At 46.7% G+C, this 19,432-nt stretch overlaps 1 protein-coding gene across 7 annotated transcripts in view; it reads right to left on the bottom strand.

The window, feature by feature from the left end:
- Positions 1-19,432, bottom strand: part of ESRP2 (epithelial splicing regulatory protein 2) — an 84,455-nt gene that overhangs the window by 5,474 nt on the left and 59,549 nt on the right. For 4 of the 7 annotated variants that reach the window (XM_060253685.1, XM_060253686.1, XM_060253689.1 and 1 more), the window contains exons 12-15: positions 15,851-16,072; positions 13,494-13,692; positions 9,827-10,049; positions 7,025-7,223 (exon numbers count right to left, since the gene is read on the bottom strand). In XM_060253685.1, coding sequence (XP_060109668.1) covers positions 7,025-7,223; positions 9,827-10,049; positions 13,494-13,692; positions 15,851-16,072 — 843 coding nt within the window. The remainder of the gene's footprint in view (positions 1-7,024; positions 7,224-9,826; positions 10,050-13,493; positions 13,693-15,850; positions 16,073-19,432) is intronic. The other 3 variants (XM_060253687.1, XM_060253690.1, XM_060253691.1) reach the window with 1 other exon arrangement.

Genomic DNA, 19,432 nt, shown 5'->3' with positions numbered 1-19,432 from the left:
GCTATATTCCTGCTTTTCAGAACTATGGAGGGAGTTCAGAGGTCAGAACTACAGCGTCCCACCCCATTCCTCAACTGTGCAAAGTGGGACCACGAAGGAACCAAGAACACAAGTTGTGCATTGACAGCAATACAACAATAGATGGGGTGGGTTCAGAACCAATCTTCCATTAACCCAGAGACAGTACACCCTCTGGATTATTTCTGCTAAACCACAATTTAATACCCTCCTCTCAAAGAGGATTGTCAGATAAGCAAGTTAACATTCAAACTGATGAGAATTCTGCCTTCTTGATGGCAAATGGGATCAAAAGCTAGTAAGCTTTGAAATTAGTATACAATTACAATATAAAATTGTAACATGTTAGCAATCCATTTACTGATTCTGGTGTGTGTGTATGTGTGTGTGTGTGTTTTTTTGTGTGCATGTGTGTGCAGACCTGAAAGTCACGGCAACCTCTGGTGACTGACCCCTACCGGGGGCATGGAGGATAATCAGAGAGGTGGCTGAATATAGCCTGCCCCTGTCCTCTGGTATTCCAAGGAGGTCTCCCATCTAAATACTTGCCAGAGCTGACCCTGCTTAGCTTCCAAGATGAACATATGAAGCTGCCTTATACTGAATCAGACCCTCGGTCCATCAAAGTCAGTATTGTCTACACAGACTGGCGGCGGCTCTCCAGGGTCTCAGCTGATATTTTTTACACCTATTTGCCTGGACCCTTTTTAGTTGGAGATGCCGGGGATTGAACCTGGGACCTTCTGCTTACCAAGCAGATGCTCTACCACTGAGCCACCGTCCCTCCCCTATCTGATGAAGTGGAACTTGCCTGGGCTATCCTGGTCAGGGCTGATATACTGGGTTTTTTTTAAGTCTCCTGCTATGCAGGGGATGGTGCTTGTGTGGACAGAGGTAAGGAAAATAGTGCAAATGTGGGTGGGAGGTCCTGCAAATAAGTGCTACAGGTGTTTCACTCCTGTCGCACACACCCATGTACTAAGGCATTCCATGGGGATGGTAGCTACACTCAAAGCATTATGCACATGCGTGCGGTATGAAAGCTTTGTGCCGTCTTGGAGTATGCCATGCTCAAACTGCCCCTTACATGACAAGGCCACCCTTTCTGTCTCTCAGGGTGCATTTCATAAGATTGCACTCACATAGGTCGGTCTCCCAGATGCCATGCAAATCAGCCAGAACCTTCAAGACCTCTCCACATGTCACCTCTTTGGCAGCCTAACACATGTGAGGATGCTGCTGCTGCCGCCACCATGCCCACTCTGGGCTGCAGGAACAAGAGCCCAGGTACCACAGCTTGCCCACACACTCTCCAGCCAGGCAAGGAAACATTCTCTTCATAAAGGAGAGACGCGCTGCAGCATATTCAAGCCAAGTGCACCTTTATGGTTTCTTTTCTCAAGTTCAGAGCCAAAATTAAGCCCTGAGAGCAAGCCCCACATCCCAGCACCAGAGCCAAATACCTGCCTACTATTGGGCTGCAGACACAAGTTCAGCTACAGCTCTGAGACATTGGTTGGCTAACAGTGGCCCAAGCTGGAGCCTGATGCTATACTGCAAGCACTGGGGCCTTCTAGAACTTAGAGACATCTCAGGCCACAAAATACGTGGAGTCTCCATGGCAAACACAGAAGTACAGGCAGGTAGGTGTATGAAATCTTTTAAAATTCAATTTGATTTCAGAAGCCAAAGCAAGTTAAAGAACTGCAGAGAGGTACTTTAGGGAAGGGAGGTCCATCTAGCCAAGATCTGACATTGGCTTGTACCTTCTCACTGTTTTTATATACTTTGCAAAAACAGACACCTCAGCTTAATCATGGCTTGTTTTGCTCTGAAACCCAGGACAAAAGTGCTGGGGGAAAAGGATCACCAACGTATGCTGTGGCAAACCAAGACTGTCTCTGAGCTGGATCCTACTTTCACTGTTAAAACTATGGTTTTGCATTCTGTCTGAGCTGGGCCAGTCTGTACAGACAGCGCTCCAAACACAAGATAGTCCAAGCATTCAGATGCAGCTATCAAGCCCCATTATGTGCATATGTGATTTCACTTTCATCTGAAGGGGCTATTCCTAGATGCCTTTTACTGTACTCAAATCTATATTCTCTGTGGTAAATGCTGGATTTTTTTAAAAAGGTGCGGAGAATGCACAAAATAAAATTATGCTGGCAAACAGACAGATGTACACTTGCTCAGTTACCATGCTTAATTCCCAATTTGATATTTGGGATGGTGAACCACTGAGAATTTTATTTTAGGTTGAAGAAGGAAGGAAAGGTCCCCTGTGCAAGCACCAGTCGTTTTCGACTCTGGGGTGACGCTGCTTTCACAATGTTTTCATGGCAGACCTTTTTACGAGGTGGTTTGCCATTGCCTTCCCCGGTCATTACACTTTCCCGCCAGCAAGCTGGGGACTCATTTTACCGATATCGGAAGGATGGAAGGCTGAGTCAACCTCGAGCCAGCTACCTGAACCAGCTTCCGCTGGAATCGAACTCAGGTCGTGAGCAGAGGGCTCTAACTGCAGTACTGCAGCTTTACTACTCTGCGCCACGGGGCTCATTGAAGAATTTCCTTGCAAAAGGAAGGGGGGGGTTGCCACAAAGATGGCAAGACAAGACTGGCAAGAAATCTAGGGCTGGTACTCCTGCCTCCCTGCCCTGCCCCAAGGTAACTACTAAAAATTGCTTTTGATAACAATACGAGCTAGAAGCTTGTTTGCCTGAAATCCAATTCTATGAGCCCCAAAAGAAGGTGCCCCCATCCTTCATTATTTCTTGTGGAAGGAAGAAATTGAAAAGGTGTGCTGTCCCTTTAAATGTGATGGCCAGAACTCCCTTTGGAGTTCAATTATGTTTGTCACAGCCTTGATCTTGGCTCCACCCCCAAAGTCTCCTGGCTCCACCCCCAAAGTCCCCAGATATTTCTTGAATTGGACTTGGCAACCCTAGTTAGATCTCAAAGGCCTGTCGAAACAGTTCGGTCTTACAGGCCCTGTGGAAAGTAGAGGGATCTCGCAGGGCCTTTATGGATTTCTCTCTCTTCTGGGTGTTACACAGAAGCTTTGGCAGGACAGGCAACAAGGAGAGGATTCTGACATGGCTTAGAAGCCAGACTCTGTGGGGCCACATAAGGTGTCAGATTTCTGAAGAAACTCAGAGAAGAGAAGACATCTTTGTTCAGTATATATTTGAAAGGAAACCTTTAAATCCTAGTGAAGTCAGCAAGAATGAGGCCTCCTGTCCCGATATGGGAGAAATACAGATTGCTAATGCCTGTGGCCTTTTGCCATCAGTTCAGAACACTGCATCCCGCCCCCCTTCATTGCTTCTTCACCCCCACCCCATTTTACAGGTTTTAGACAATATCTGGCCATCAAGTCTGTTGCAAAAGCCAAAAGATTAAACACAATAAAGCTCCTTTATAGTTGCGATAACGGAAGCTGAGTGCAGGTTGAACAGATATTTCTTATATGAAAGGCTGAAGCCACAAAGCACGCCCCCCAAGCATAGCCGCTGTCAGTATCTTAGACCATCCACTCCTCCTTCATTTTATAAGAACATCCAGACTTAGACTTCTTGCCGCAAAGTGAACTGCTAGTACTTTCAGGATGTGCTCAAATCTCACTAAAAGCAAGAGAACATTGGGTGCATGATTCCCACCCAGAATGTGGCACATTCCATTTGAAGTAAAGATGCCAACCTCCAGGAGGGACCTGGGGATCTCCCAGAATTACAGCTCTTCTGCAGACTGTAGAGATCCATTTCCCTGGAGAAAATGGATACTTTGGAGGGTGGGTTCTGTTGAAATGTACCTCACTGAGGTCTGTCCTCCCCAGGCTCCAGCCCCAAATCTTATAGCCATATTCTAAATCCATATTTCAGATTGCTTTGTCCTGGACAGGCCACTGGACCACACAGCCCGCTAATGTCTTGTGACCAGTGTTCCCTCTAAGCTGAGTTAGCATGAGCTAGCTCACAGAGTTTTAGCCTCCAGCTCACACATTTTTGTCTTAGCTCAGGAAAATTGACCCCAGAGCACACTAATTTATGCAGTAGCTCACAACTTTAATGCCAGTAGCTCACAAAGTAGAACTTTTGCTCACAAGACTCTGCAGCTTAGAGGGAACCATTGCTTAGAATCATAGAGTTGGAAGGGACATCTAGGGTCATCTAGTCCATCCCCCTGCACAATGCAGGAAACTCACAAACACTCACAGGATCTTCATTGCTGTCAGATGGCCATTAGCCTCTGTTTAAAAACCTCCAAGGAAGGAGAGCTTGTGACAATCCTCAAATGGCTCAACTCCCAGATCTCCCCACCCCTGAAAGTCAAGAGCCCTCCCACCAGAGACAGAACCAGGGACCTGCTCTTATCTCTGCTTGGCATCATTACTATCATACTCCAGTGCTTTGCTTTAAGTGGACATTGTAGAATTTTGGAATAAGGGTGTCTTAGCATACTTCAGTGTCACTACAGTGGAGGCTTCAAAGTTTATCTTCCCACCGTGCAAAATGTGCAATAGGGTTCCCAAATCTGGCTTGGTAAACTCCTGGAAGATTTGATGACAATGACATTGGATTTATATTCTGCCCTCCACTCTGAATCTCAAGAGTCTCAGAGCAGCTCACAATTTCCTTTATCTTCCTCCCCCCACAATGGACACCCTGTGAGGTAGGTGGGGCTGAGAGGGCTCTCACAGAAGCTGCCCTTTCAAGGACAACCTCTGCCAGAGCTATGGCTGACCCAAGGCCATTCCAGCAGGTGCAAGTGGAGGAATGGGGAATCAAACCTGTTTCTCCCAGATAAGAGTCCATGCACTTAACCACTACACCAAACTGAGGGCGGAGCCTGGGAAGGAGCTCAGTGAGACATAATGCCACGATGGCCATCCTCCAAAACAGCCATTTTCTCCAGGAGAACCAATTTCTGTTGCCTGAAGACCAGTTGTAATACCAGGAGATCTCCAGGCTGTACATGGCAACCCTAGTAGCGGTCAGCCCCTACAACCTCAGAACTGCAGTGGATCGTTGGAGGCACAGGAAACAGGTCAATCCAAAGAGAGCCGAATAACTTTCACAACTCTGGCTTTGTTAGGACAATGTTCCTGAAAATCCCAACCGCTTTCCAATGTAAACAAAGGCCCCTCTCCCCCCATAGGTGAAACTCAGCTCTTTGCACTGCAAACAGTGAGTAACTAATTCAATTAGATAGTTTGGGTAGGCTCAAGAATAGACTATGGAATGAGTTAATGATTCATTCATTTTGAAAAACTCCTGAGCAAGGTAGAGCCATCTGGAGAGATTAAAGAATAGATTAAGATAGAGAAGAAGTCCAAATCCCACAGGAATGTACTCTGCGCCTACATGTGTTAAACTTTTATTTCTTTTTAAAAGATGAATTGACAAGAGGTATCCCCAATTTAGGATAATGGATTGGCGGAAAGTAAACAAAATGTATTCCTCCTCCCTAAATAACTTACTGCTGATTTTATTATACTAATGATTGCAATTGTTATTATTAGGATATAGGATGGCCTTCAAGGAGTTACCAGCTCTTAATCAAAGCCTTCCTGTCAGAGTTGTTGCCACTGTATAAACAAGATACTCCTATGTAGCTTGCCCTGAACTCTTTGGAACGATACCAACCAAGATGATCAGTAAATTGGGGGGAGGGGGGATTAATAGCAATTGAAAACAAAAAAACCCTAAATGTCCACCATTTTCATGTCCACCATGTTCACCTGATGATAACCAGGGCTTTTGTTGTAGCAAGAACTCTTTTGCATATTAGGCCACACACCCCTGATGTAGCCAATCCTCTGATGTAGCCAAGAGCTTACAGGGCTCTTACTATAGGGCCTACTGTAAGCTCTTAGAGGATTGGCTACATCAGGGTGGGTATGGCCTAATATGCAAAGGAGTTCCTGCTACAAAAAAAGCCCTGATGGTAATACTTTTTTTGGGGACATGGCAAGAACACCATGAAGCTGAGTTTTCCAGTTCAGTTTTATAAGGTTGGGTTTTCGTTTGAATTTGTCTTTGTGTGGCCAGAACTGGTACTTAGTATATCAGAGTGAGTGAGATAGCTTGCCAGAGGTTTCTGAGGTTTCTTGCACAGGGACAGGGTTAAGTGCTGCATCTCACCACAAAGAAGGCACTTTCTGCTAAAAACTTCCACCATGCAAAAGCAGCCTTTCAGGGAGAGTATCTGATGGTTTCAGGACGGTTTTACATTCAACCTCCCGAACAATATCCAGGGTGCCTCCGAGGATGGAAGTGCCAACCCCAGTCCCAGGAACCACAGAAGGGTAGAAGAAGATTAGAGACTGAATTGAAAGCTGTCATTGGTCATGACTGGCTACCAGCACTGTGTAGCACCACTCTAGGCCTCAGCACATCTATGGAGAAAGCCTGACATACTTTGGACAGGATGACAGAATGGAAAAATGAGTTCAAGCCTAGACTGGAAATGCTGCTAAGGGTGGTAACAGCTACCTCTTTCCTTATTTCTGTCTCCTTTCAGCACTGACAGAAGAGTTTGCTCACAAGTGCAGTGGCTGAATGACAAAGAGTCATGGTAGTCAAATCAGTTATAGTCAAGGAAAGGAAATAGCTCCTAGCCAACAGCCCAATATGTCTGTCCTCAGGGCTTTTTTTGTAGCAGGAATTCCTTTGCATACTATGCCACACCCTCCTGAAGTAGCCAATCCTCCAAGGTCTTACAGTAGGCCCTGTACTAAGAGCCCTCTAAGCTCTTGGAGGATTGGCTACATCAAGGGGGTGTGGCTTAATATGCAAAGGAGTTCTTGCTACCAAAAAAGCCCTGTCTGTCACCTAGCAAGTGTTTGACCCCACTGAATATTTGCATAAGAGAAATTTCTTACCCAAACCTTCCCTTCCTATAAAGTCATGAGATGTGGAAGGTTCAAACTGCAGTTCATCATTGAGTGAGACAGAGAAAGAGGGGAGGGGAAGGGAACGAAAAGGAGAAGCCCGATACTAACCTGATAGCCTTGGAAGAAACTGAGGATTTCCTTCATGCCCGCATTGTAGGGCAATCCCTGCATTCGGACAAGAGCGCCAGGCTGGGGCAGCATCGGAGTGTGTGTGGCTGATGCAGCGGCTGCCACTGCTGCTGGGGGAGCTGTAATGTAACCCACTGTGGTAGGGGACACCGGAGGGCTGAAAGAGAAGGAGAGGCCACTGGGACCAAATTGGGCTGGTTCACTCATGCAGAGACTGGCTGCTGAATTTAGAAGTGGCTTGCCTGTGACACAATAGCTCACGGACATATGCAAGCTGAGACGCATCTGGAAACTTCTCCCACCAGATACCAAAACAATCATAATGCTTTGAATTAGGGCCAATTCAAACAACCTCGGACTGTATGATGTGACATAAGAACATAAAAAGAGCCCTGCTGGATCAGACCAATGGTTCATCTAGTCCAGCATCCTGTCTCACACAGTGGCTGACTAATTCCTCTGGAGGGCCAACAACTGGACATAGAGGCTGCGGCCTTTCCCTGATGTTGCCTCCTGGCTCTGGGATTCAAAGGCTTAGTGCCTCTGAAAGTGGAGGTCCCCCTCAGTCACCCCGGCTAGTAGCCACTGAGAGACCTATTCTCCATCAATCTATCTAATCCCCTTTTACAGCTGTTTACTCCTGACTACATCCTATGGCAGCGAATCCCACATTTTCATCACTCCCTGTGTAAACATTTATTTTTGCCCATCCTGAACCTACTTTCCCATCAGCTTCATTAGATGCCCTCCAGTTCTAGTATTCTATAATTTCATATACATCTATCATGTGACCTAATCCATCTGTTAGCTTGCCAAGCCCAGTCCAATCTATTCCAATCAGTTCTCTGAAGTCTGCTTTTCCAAGCTTTTTTTTAAAAAGCTGCAACTGCTAGGGATTGAATTTGGGGTCATCTGTGCAATGCCCCCTCCTCATTATTAATGAAGAAACATACAAATCTGCCTTACACAAAGTCAGATTTGTTGTTCCATGTAGCCAAGCACCACTGGGGGGGAGGAATAGTTTCCAAGGTCTTCTTATCCAGAGATGCAGAGGGAGTTTCTGCCTGCCAAGCACACCCTCTCCTGCTAAGATATAGTTACTCCCTACATGTTAAAGCTTGGGCTGAGCCATCCTTGTTACTAACTAGGGTTACCAGCTCCAGGTGGGACCTGGAGATCTCCTGGGATTACAACTGATCTCCAGACTGCAGAGATCAGTGCCTCTGAAGAAAACTGCTGCTTTGGAGGGTGGACTCCACGGCGTTGTGCGGAGGGGTACCAGCCCTCCTCATACCTGGCCATCCCCAAATCTCCAGGACTTTCCCATCCTGGAGCTGGCAAGCATTGACTGGCTATGGATGTAAGCTTTGCCACCCACTTAGACCACACTTTGGGCCTGAAATCCATTTCCTGTATTTACTTGAAAATTTCACAAAACTAAATCCAGAATTTTTACACAGACAGGAGTGAACGCCTTACGCAACAGAGCTTTCTGAGCTTGGCTGCAGAGCTCATTGACACTGGTAACTTTCTCTGGTTCTAGTATACTGATCCCTCCCTAGCAGTTGCTCTGCCCCTGGGCCTTTGCTTTCCCTGGCTCAAGTGACTGATTCCCTACCAGTTGCTGCACAGGTGTATTTTGGCCAGCAGACCCCTCCAATTTCCCTCGCAGCTTCATGCTCTCTAAAAAAAAAACAAGACCAGGAAGCGATGAGGGAACTTGGAGGGAGCTGCGGGTCAAAATGCATCCACACAACAACTGGTGGGGAATTGATCATTTCAAGGCTCACTTTGTAGCAGGAGCTTCTTTGCATATTAGGTCACAAACTCCTGATGTAGCCAATCATCCAAGAGCTTACAGGGCTATTCTTATAGGGCCTACTGCAAGCTCTTGGAGGATTGGCTACATCAGGGGGGGAGGTTGGCCTAATATGCAAAAGAGCTCCTGCTACAAAGTGAGCCCTGGATCATTTGAGTCTTGGGGTTGAGCAACTGCTTAGTGAGGAATCAGTTGTAGTCTTTTTGCTTTATTTACACTTCAATTTCCCCCCCCCGCTAGGGACCCTAAACAGCTTACATTATTCTCCTTGCCTCCATTTTATCCTCACAACAACCCTCTGAGGTAGGTTAGGCTGAGAGAAAGAGACTGGCCTAAGGTCACCCAGCAAGCTTCCATGGCAGAGCAAAGATTTGAACCTTGATCTTGAAGATTCAAGCCTGATACTCTAACAACTACACCACATTGGCTCTTTGACATGGTGGAATGGACTGGAGAGAAGAGGGGAGGTACACCTTGCATTGCATCAGCTAGGGTGGCTAAGGGACACACCACCTGGGCCCTAGAGTATATTTGCATTCACAGCTAGCAAATCTAAGAGCTACTGGGTGCACCACATGCTAATAGGAAGGTTGTGCATTATTGGGAAGTTGCAGTACTGAGCCAGGGAATTTCTGTTCTGTTCAATGCTGGATTACCCAGCACCACACCGTTCCTCTTCCAAGAACGAAAGAAATGTTAACTATGAGGTTGTTAACAGCTTATGGGGTGGGCTTTTTTTTTTTTTGCCTTCAAATCACAGTTGATTTATGTTAACCCCATAGGGTTTTCAAGCTAAGAGTCATTCAGAGGTGGTTTACCATTGCCTGCCTCCATATCATGACCCTGGTATTCCTTGGAGGTCTCCTACACAAATACTTGTCAGGGTCAATCCTGCTAAGTTTCCAAGATCTAATGAGACTGGGCAAACGTGGGCTATCTGGGTCAGGGCAACCGGGTATTACCTGGGATAATAAGCTGTGTAGTTCATATAAAGCTGAGCAGCTTGAGCCGGGTAGTAAGTAACAGCTGGAGTGGCGGCGGCGGCAGCAGCAGCAGCAGCAGCAGCCGCCGAAGCCTGTTGAGTCCTGCTGGGAGGTAAAAGCGCTTGCGACTGGTATATTGCTGCTTCTGCTGGGATCACGGCTGCTGCTGTCTGGAAAGCAGCATAGGCTGGTGGTGAAAGACCTACGGAGAAGCCGCGGCACAAGAGAAGAAGAAAAGTTGAAATCAGGGACCTGCAGAATGTATTACAATCCCACAGGGCCTGTAAAATGGAGCTACTCTGCTAGGCCTTTGACCGAGGCAGCGGTCGCCCAACCATCTCAGCCTCCCCTGCTCACACCAGCGCAGTGCTTACAGGGCTCGGCGCAATTTGCCCTGCTCTTGGAGACCAACGGAGCGTCACCGCAGGAGGCGCTATGAATCTGCCTTGACTAGCTGCCGTCTATTTGATTGGACTGTAACTTGATTTTAGATTTTATCCTTTAGTGTTTGGTGTCAAGAGTCGTATGTATTCTTCTTGCCATAAACTGTATCTTTTGTTCACACAGCTTTGCTGTAATCATGCACCTCGCTTTTGCCTCCCCTCTGCTTTTGCCTCCCCCTCTGTCTCATGCTTATCTGTGAAACTTATTAGTCAAGTCGCTTCCACCGGCCAGAGGCCAGATGCTGAAAAAGAAAGTAACGAGATGGCACCAGCATTCCCAGTACTATGGGTGGGAGGGGGACCCACGGAAATATTTCCCACCTTGCGTTCCCGCCTTAATTGAAAATTGTAACAGTAGTGCTAAGGTATAAATTGAGAGCCTGAGGCTAACATGTCAGTCTTAGCAAACATGGTGTCTTGTCTCTAAGTTGTCACTGGAATAAACCTGCCTATATGAATGGACTGTGTGATTCCTTGAACTCCTGGGGAGCCTGACATTTGGGCTTGTTCGGGAAGGGCAGGATAGAAATGTGAAATAAAAAACAAACAAAAATGCTAATTTTGTTTAATTTGTTGCTCCTACTTAAACCCTAACGTTTTATTGTTACTAAGCTGTTGATTGAAATGTTGTGACCCACCCTGAGCCCGCTTGCGTGGGAGGGCAGGACAGCAGTCTGATCAAATCAAATCCAAAGGAAAAAGGAAAGTTAGTAAGGCTTGTGGCTTTGGGGTGGGTATTTGTTTCAACACAGCTGCAGGTTGCAAGCAAGGGCATCATCCACACGTCACCAGATATGGCTCAGCACTCTCAGATGGAACTGGACCACCCAGCTGCAAAATTATGGTGATGACAGCGCAATAGCCGATGATTTGTGGGCGCGGCCTTAAAGAGAATGCAGATGGGCAGAATCTTTTGGACTAGATTAGTTCCCGCCCCCCCCCCACCTCCAGTTATCAATCTGAAGTCCTAGTCAGGAGACTCAGCAGCACAGCTGGGTTTTGTTCAGAACTGTGGTCTGGAAAAGGCACATGGATTAGAAGAAAAAGACTGCAGATTTATACCTCGCCCTTGTCTCTGAATCAGAGACTCAGAGTGGCTTACAATCTCCTATATCTTCTCCCCCCACCACTGAAACCCTGTGAGGTAGGCAGGGCCAAGAGGGCTCTCACAGCAGCTGACCTTTCAAGAACAACTCCTGCAATATCTATGGCTAACCCATGGACATTCCAGCAGCTGTAAGTGGAGGAGTGGGGAATCAAACCTGGTTCTCCCAGACCTGAGTCCATGCACTTAACCACTACACCAAACTGGCTCTCACCCTCTGCATACTAAACTGCTTTACCTGAGCTATCCCCCTGAGGTTCTTCTTGGGGCATCCTACTCTCAGAAATTAGCCAAAGAGTGATGGGGTGGTGGTGAAAGTAAGGAGCTTTTCCAGTGGTGGAACCCTGTGTAGATTTGCAGAAGTCAACCTTACATTCTTTTAGCTAAAAGGGTAAAGGTAGTCCCCTGTGCAAGCACCAGTCGTTTCCAACTCTGGGGTGACGTCACATCACAATGTTTTCACAGCAGACTTTTTTACAGGGTGGTTTGCCATTGCCTTCCCCAGTCATCTGCACTTCCCCCCACCAGCAAGCTGGGTACTCATTTTACCGACCTCGGAAGGATGGAAGGCTGAGTCAACCTCGAGCCGGCTACCTGAACCCAGGTAGGATTCCGCTGGGATCGAACTCAGGTCATGAGCAGAGCTTAGGACTGCAGTACTGCAGCTTTACCATGCTGTGCCACAGGGCTCTTAGTATTCTTTTAGCTACCAGAAGCTTATTTGCAAGTGTTCAATCTGTTGCTATGTCTGCGACTGACTGCAGCTCAATTTATTATTCCACCACCAACTTACGCTTTACTTTGAATTGCGGTATACAAGCACCCTTTAAAATATCTTTAATAATAAAGTAATAATAATTTGGTTACAACATCAGGTCTGTCCTCTTGGCCATTTATTTTTTGTTTGTTCTGTTTCTAGGGGATGGTTTAAATGCAGGCACTGGAGGTGTCCGAGGCTGTCTCAGCAGGATCAGTGTGGGCAGAACAGTGACTGTGACGCCTACACAGCGACTATTACCCCTGCAACAGGAAGTACATCCTCTTTGAGAGGCTCTTCCTCCTCACCTTTGAGTGTAGCCTCCTTAAACACAATTGATAAAGAGATCATCAAGATTGGACGATCTTGATCTGCCATAAAGGCCCAACTCTCAAACCACCCTCAAAACTAAAGATTCTGTCGCTCAGTGCGCAATAAAACCAACTAAAGGCAAAGGTAGTCCCCTGTGCAAGAACTGAGTTGTTACAGACCCAAGGGGTGACGTCACATCATGATGTTTCTTGGCAGACTTTTTACGGGTTGGTTTGCCATTGCCTTCCCCAGTCATCTACACTTTCCCCCCAGCAAGCTGGGTACTCATTTTACCGACCTCGGAAGGATGGAAGGCTGAGTCAACCTTGAGCCGCTACCTGAACCCAGCTTCTGCTGACCTCAGGTCGTGAGCAGAGCTTGGACTGTATTACTGTAGCTTACCACTTGGTGCCATGGGGCTCCTATAAAACCAACTACAAGATGGCAAAAAAAATCAATCTGGTTTCATCACTCTTTTCTCCATCTGGTAGAATTGGTCTCAGGAGATGCTGCCTTCGACAACAAGCAATCCCCAAAATACAGGCATCTCCCTACTGCTAAAATGCAGGTTAACAAGAACTCAGGGCTACAGAAGAAAACTGTTTCCCATTAAAACAAAAATTAAAAATCCATAGCCAAGCAGGTGAAGTTTACTGCAGAATGGGGAGGGAAGGGTATCCAAAACAGAAGCAGAGTAAGTGATAATATGAGAACTTGTCTGTGTGTGCACATGACACCTCTACTTCTCTGTTCTCGAAAATAGTACAAATGAAGGCTGCAAGCATTAATCTGAATTAACTGTTAGCCAGAGAAAGATCAGCAGTCGCCCCCTGCCCTTCCTGGAGCACTGATTTGCCCTAATAAAAAAACACTTCCAATCATGCCAGCGGCTGCTCAAACAACCAATTCCATCCAAACCCAGAGGTCTGATTTTAAATCATTGCAAAAGAGGAGCAAGAGGAGACAGTGCATCAGCACCTACCAGGCACAAGGTGCTAGCAGCAGAGAGTGGAGGAACCAGAGACTTACATGGTAACTTACACGGGGGTGGAGACAAGCCACTACGATTTAAAGTGCCACCCATTAAAACAAAATTCATCTCCTCTCCTGAACACTGGAAGACTTCCACGTAACGGTCCTTCATCATCTTCTTGTGGCACTTCTGAGCCACCAGGAAAGCCCGGTCTGAAGATTTCATCTGGATAAAAGCATCGCCAGACGGTCGGCCCTGAAGAACAGAAACCGGATTTGAAGGAACAGAGGCAGGAGCCCCAGGGTGAGCTTGTAACCCTAGCACTACTGCCCATCCTCCGGAGAGCACATGACACCATACGTGATTCTTGTACCTTCACAACAGCCCTGTGAGGTAGGTTTAGCCTCGAGAGAGTGCACAACTGCCCCAAGGCTACCCAGTGACCTTCATGACTCAGCAAGACTCTGAACCTGGTCTTCCAAGTCTAAGCACCTGTACTAGGGCAGATTATTTCCCTGTTCGCTGTCCCCCCCAACCCTATCTCCTTCTGCTCCATTTGCTGTTTTTCTTTGATTGTAACTTCTGTGGAGCAGAGTCCCGGCTCTCAGACTCTTATCAAGAGCCCCAGTAACCCAATCTTTCCCCCAAGGAGGTCAGCCTAGCAATTGCCTAATTACTTTCTCAAGATAAAGGTGATACTGATTTTGGTATCTCAAGATAAAGGTGATACTGATTTCGGTGTTTAATAACTGGATGTTGGTCTTTGATCTGAGATGCAAGCACGTGGGCGCAGATGTAATTTAGAAGCTCAGAACATGAATCACTCTAACCTTACTGCTTTCATTTCTGCTCACTGCTTTTGTTTCTGATCTGTTTTCTATTACAGAAATAAATGTGTTTCTACAAACTGTCTTGACTGTATTTGAGTACAAAGTTGGGAGATAAATGTATTAAATAAAGACACCCTGCTTTGATAGCTTCTCTGTTTTGTCTCGCAGTTTCTCTTTCCACTCCAATTGCTTTTGATGCTTGTTTTTTAAATGGGAGTTATATCTAGTTAACAAGCATTTGGACCACCAGTGTGGTCAGAAACTGAGGCCTGGTCTCCTGCCTCAGAGGGAGACCTTCTGCCGCCATGCAGATAGGAAACAAGGGGAAAATTCCAGAGGAAATGGGAGGCAATCAGTGTAGTCAGAAATGCTACGAGGGGACAGCATCACATTGTTCTAGCATTTGCTCAAAACGTTGTGGTTTTATGGTTAAACAACAGTTTGGGGAGGATGCTACTGCAGTGCCCCCTATGGGATGACATCACTTATGGCTCACACCAGAAGTGATGTCACTGTGCTAACAGGCAACGTCATGCCATTGCCAACTAGCCCTCTCCCTCAAGTCTCCTGTCAGTTGCTTAATCTGAGAGTGGTAAACCCCTCCCCCCAAACACTCTTTAACCTCTGGGGTTGCACCCAGGTTAGCAAGGCCATTTCTGTAATATACCTAGGGCTTTTTTTGTAGCAGGAACTCCTTTGCATATTAAGCCATGCCCCCATGATGTAGCCAGTCCTCTAAGAGTTTACAGGGCTCTTAGTACAGGGTCTACCATAAGCTCCAGGAGGATTGGCTGCATCAGGAGTTTGTGGCCTAATATGCAAAGGAGTTCCTGATACAAAAAGAGTCCTGAATATACCTTACAAGAATTCCTGTAATCTCTGTAAACCTAGGCAAAGTCTGTGTGATAATGCATCAAACACCTAGGACCAAAGATATATGACATCTCATTACCCAATGACTTAAGGAGGGACAAACAAATCAGGATGCACTGACAGATAGCCCGGTGGCTTTCCTAGATCAAGAGAGCAGAACTGGCCTGGGAGCAGGCACAAAACTGGCTCTTCAGAGTGACCCAGTTTCTAGGACCAGGAACATTCTGCTCCTGGATTGAACTGCCTGCAGTTCCTCCTCTGACCAGTGTGTGGTAGCAAGGAATAGGGAATTAGTGTTTGCCACACACAGGGTTCCCAGTTCAAGCCCCACAAACTGCCTACAAATCTAAAGCCCAGTACTTGCCACTGCTGAGTTCAGCAATGAGGGTACAGGGCTGACCAAAGAGAGAACAGGCACAGTGTAGTGGATAGAGAGTTGGGTAAGGATCCTGGGAAACTCAAGCTTACTCATATTCTTTCAGATCAGCCTAACTCACAGAGTTGTTATTGTTAGAGAAGCCACTTTGGGTCCCCAACTGGGGAGAAAAATCAGATATGAATAAATACATAAATCCAAATGGAAAGGGTCCTGATAATCCCCCATTTTTATTAGCAATCTGTTTGGGAGACACTGGAGTATTTCTCAGATGGCCGAGTTCCAGGCACCCTACGCTATTCTTTACTGCCCCATCTTGTTCAAGCTTCCATACTTGCTGATTAAGGACCATGTGGACTCCGTGTGGCTTGATATCCACAGTGGCATCTCCCATGAACTCCAGGATGTCATCAATTCCGGCGGTATAAGGCAGGCCTCGGAGCCGGACACAATCTCGCACACTTCCAGCAGTGATGGTGTAAGGAGGTGGTATGACAGGAATTATGGGAGCGGGGAGTGTGGGAATCAGAGGCGTTGACATGTATCTGTTAAGGACCTGTTGGCAAAGAGTTTGATGGTGGGGCGGAGGGGGGAGAGAGAGAGAGAGAAAGAAATCAGTTTTTGCAAGATGGGACCTGCAGTCAGAACACATCCACAGAATTGTCAGAAAGAGCACTACAAATAAGTGCCATCGGCTGCCAAATCATTTGCAACTGGCCCATTTTATATTCATGTAGATCTATAGATCTCAATGGAAAGCCAATCCTACTTATCTCTATTTCATTTCACTTAGATGGTAGAGGAACCAGAAAGAACCTTTTTTCCTAGTGGGTCATCTTTGGAATGCCTTCAAATGGGACCTGGGGATCCTCAGGACCTACAGTTCATCTTCAGAACACACAGATCAGTTGCCCTGGAGCAAATGGATGCTTTGGAGGGTGGACTCTGCACCATTGTGCCCCACTGAGGTCCCTGTCCCCCCAGGTGCCATCCTCAAATTGCCAGGAATTTCCCAACCTGGTAGCCATGGGGGACCAGACAACCCCAGGCTTCCTGGCACCTGGCATTCCTCATTTCATGCACCAGATAAAATAATGTTATTGTGGCACAGAGTGCTAAAGCTGCAGTATTGCAGTCTTAAGCTCTGCTCACGACCTGAGTTCGATCCCCAGCGGAAGCTGGGTTTTCAGGTAGCCGGCTCGAGGTTGACTCAGCCTTCCATCCTTCTGAGGTCGGTAAAATGAGTACCCAGCTTGCTGGGGGGAAAGTGTAGATGACTGGGGAAGGCAATGGCAAACCACCCCATAAAAAGTCTGCCGTGAAAACGTTGTGAAAGCAACATCACCCCAGAGTCGGAAACGACTGGTGCTTGCACAGGGGACCTTTCCTTTTCCTTTTTGCTAACAGTGTGTGATCTGTCCCCAAACATGCACATTTTTAGAATGGATTTTTGTTTTAGCTGCGTTCCACTGATTTGACAGCAGCAAGCTTTCATGTTCGAAACTGTTCTGGATTTTGCTTTTATTAGATTTTATATTGTTTTTCACCTGCCCCACAGGTTTCCAAAACGCTTGTGGACTAACACTTTAAAATAATTGAAAACGAATAATTATATTGTCAAGGGCAAAGAAATCCGTCTTGCATAAGGAGTGGCTGTTCCTGCCATAAATTCTCAGGATAAGATAAGTCATATAAACCAAACTGAAATAAAACCAGCTGCCCAAGATGCTAAAGCCATCATATAAAGCAGCCACCAGACTTGCTGGTAGAAAGAATGATAATCTGAAGCCCAGTGGGGGAGCTGAATTTTTTAACATTTGGGATTAGGACAGAGAGCAGTTCTGCAAGTGTAGCCCAGAATTTCCTGCTCTAAAGAAAACTAGAGGGGGAGGTGGTATGAGAGCCTGTGAGAAACTGTAGGAGGAGAGAAACAAGGTTGCCAGCTCTGGTTTGGGAAATCCCTGGAGAGTCGGGGACTGGAGATTCATGTGAGGAGTTGCATCATATCCAGTGGCTTTCCCCACACCCCCTACCTGCATGACATCAGCCCTCAGTTCACTGAACTGGATTATTTATTACAGAGGCCAGCACATAAATAAACACATTACCGGAAAAATTATAGACACAAGAGCAGAGAGAGGCCAAGAAATACGGCAGCCACGATGGGAATGAACAAAGTGTGCGCAGCTACACTAAAATTAGAGTTAGAATTACAACCCATTTCTAGACTATACTGATCGGTTCCTCCGAAGGAAATGGCAACTTTGAAGGGCATCACATCCTTGCTGAGCTTCTTTGACTCCCAAAACTCCCAGGCTCCATCCTCAAATCTCCAGGAATTTCCCAATCTAGAGTTGGCAACCCTACACAGCTCAATCCCACCCCAACACTAACTAGAACCGCTTCCTGGATCAGTAATCCCAGATAACCCATTTTGTGTTAACAAAACCCAGCAGGAAAATCCAAAAGCCGCATGAGGCCTTTTAGTAAGATTACCCCAGGATAACGCAACACAGTATGCAGTGTGTGGGTTGTGCAATTATTTTGGTTGGTCTGAGCAACATCCAAAAGCCACGTAGCATGTTTTTATTAAGACCCAAACCACAAACACATCAACATACTTGGCACACTGTGTTGTGTTATTTTGGTCTTGGCAACACTTAAAAGCCCTGCAATTTTTTTTTTTTAAAGAAAGCTAAAATAGCACGACACACATTGCGCGATGTGTTTGAGTTTTTGGTCTTAGTAGAACTGTAGTTTCTTTTGTTACACAACAACATGGCTGCCTGTTTTTTTTATGGGAACTTCACAAAGGAGAACATGTACTGATAGGGTTGCCAAGTTCTATTTAAGAAATATCTGGAAACTTTGGGGGTGGAGCCAGGAGACATTGCAGGTGGAGCCAAGAGCAAGGTTGTGACAAACATAATTGAACTCCAAGGGAGTTCTGGTCATCACATTTAAAGGGACCGCACACCTTTTAAATGTCTCCCCTCCATTGGAACTAATGAAGGATAGGGGCACCCCATGGTCCAATCCTTTTGAAACTTGGAAGGGTATTTTGGGGAGAGGCGGTGGATGCTATGTGGAAAATCTGGTGCCTCTACCTCAAAAAAACAGGCCCCCTGAACCCCAGATACCCACGGATCAATTCACCATTATACCCTATGGGAATCAGTCTCCATAGGGAAAAATGGAATGCCCAGCAGACATTCCCCCCTCCCTTTCTGATGACCCTGAAGTGGGGGGAGGGCCTCCAAACTGGGGGATCCCCTGTCCCCACCTGGGGATTGGCACCTCTATGAACACAGTCCATCCTCCAAATCAGCCCCTTTCTCTAAGGGAACTGATCTCTGTCATCTGAGGATAAGTTGTAATTCCAGGAGATGTCCAGGCCCCACCTGTAGGTCGGTAGCCCTATTAGAACTGGTAGTGACAAAGCATCACTGCCAGTTTGTAAAAACAACAACAAGAACAAAGAGCCAGCTCCTGCCTGCAGACAAAGGGACCTCTCCTCACCCCATCTAATAATAACTAACAAGCTCTGGGATGTCTCCTGCTGCCTTCCCTTCTGCCTCCAGCTGGGCCTTTCAGCTCCTGAGGGATTCCTCTGCAGCAGTGCCCTGCCCTGTCCCTCCCAACAGACAGAAACCAGACAGAAATAATTGGAGGCAGAGCGGCTGCCCGCCAGTGGGGACCCATTGTTCAGAAACTAATTACAGTGGATGAGGGAGAGGGAGCCATGGAGGGGGGGAGGGAGAAGACCAGCGATTAACAGGGGCAAATGCAGTGGAAGCAGTCACACTCCTGGTTGACCTGCAGCTTATCTGTTTGGGAAGTGTCAGCCACAAGAAAGCTGCAAACTCTTCCATCCCCCACCCCCACAGAAGTCCTGTTCACAAGTTTACAATGAATG

The sequence above is a fragment of the Heteronotia binoei genome, chromosome 14 (genome assembly GCF_032191835.1).
Source record: "Heteronotia binoei isolate CCM8104 ecotype False Entrance Well chromosome 14, APGP_CSIRO_Hbin_v1, whole genome shotgun sequence".
NCBI classification, from domain to species: domain Eukaryota; kingdom Metazoa; phylum Chordata; class Lepidosauria; order Squamata; family Gekkonidae; genus Heteronotia; species Heteronotia binoei.
This window is presented reverse-complemented; position numbering and strand designations above follow the sequence as displayed.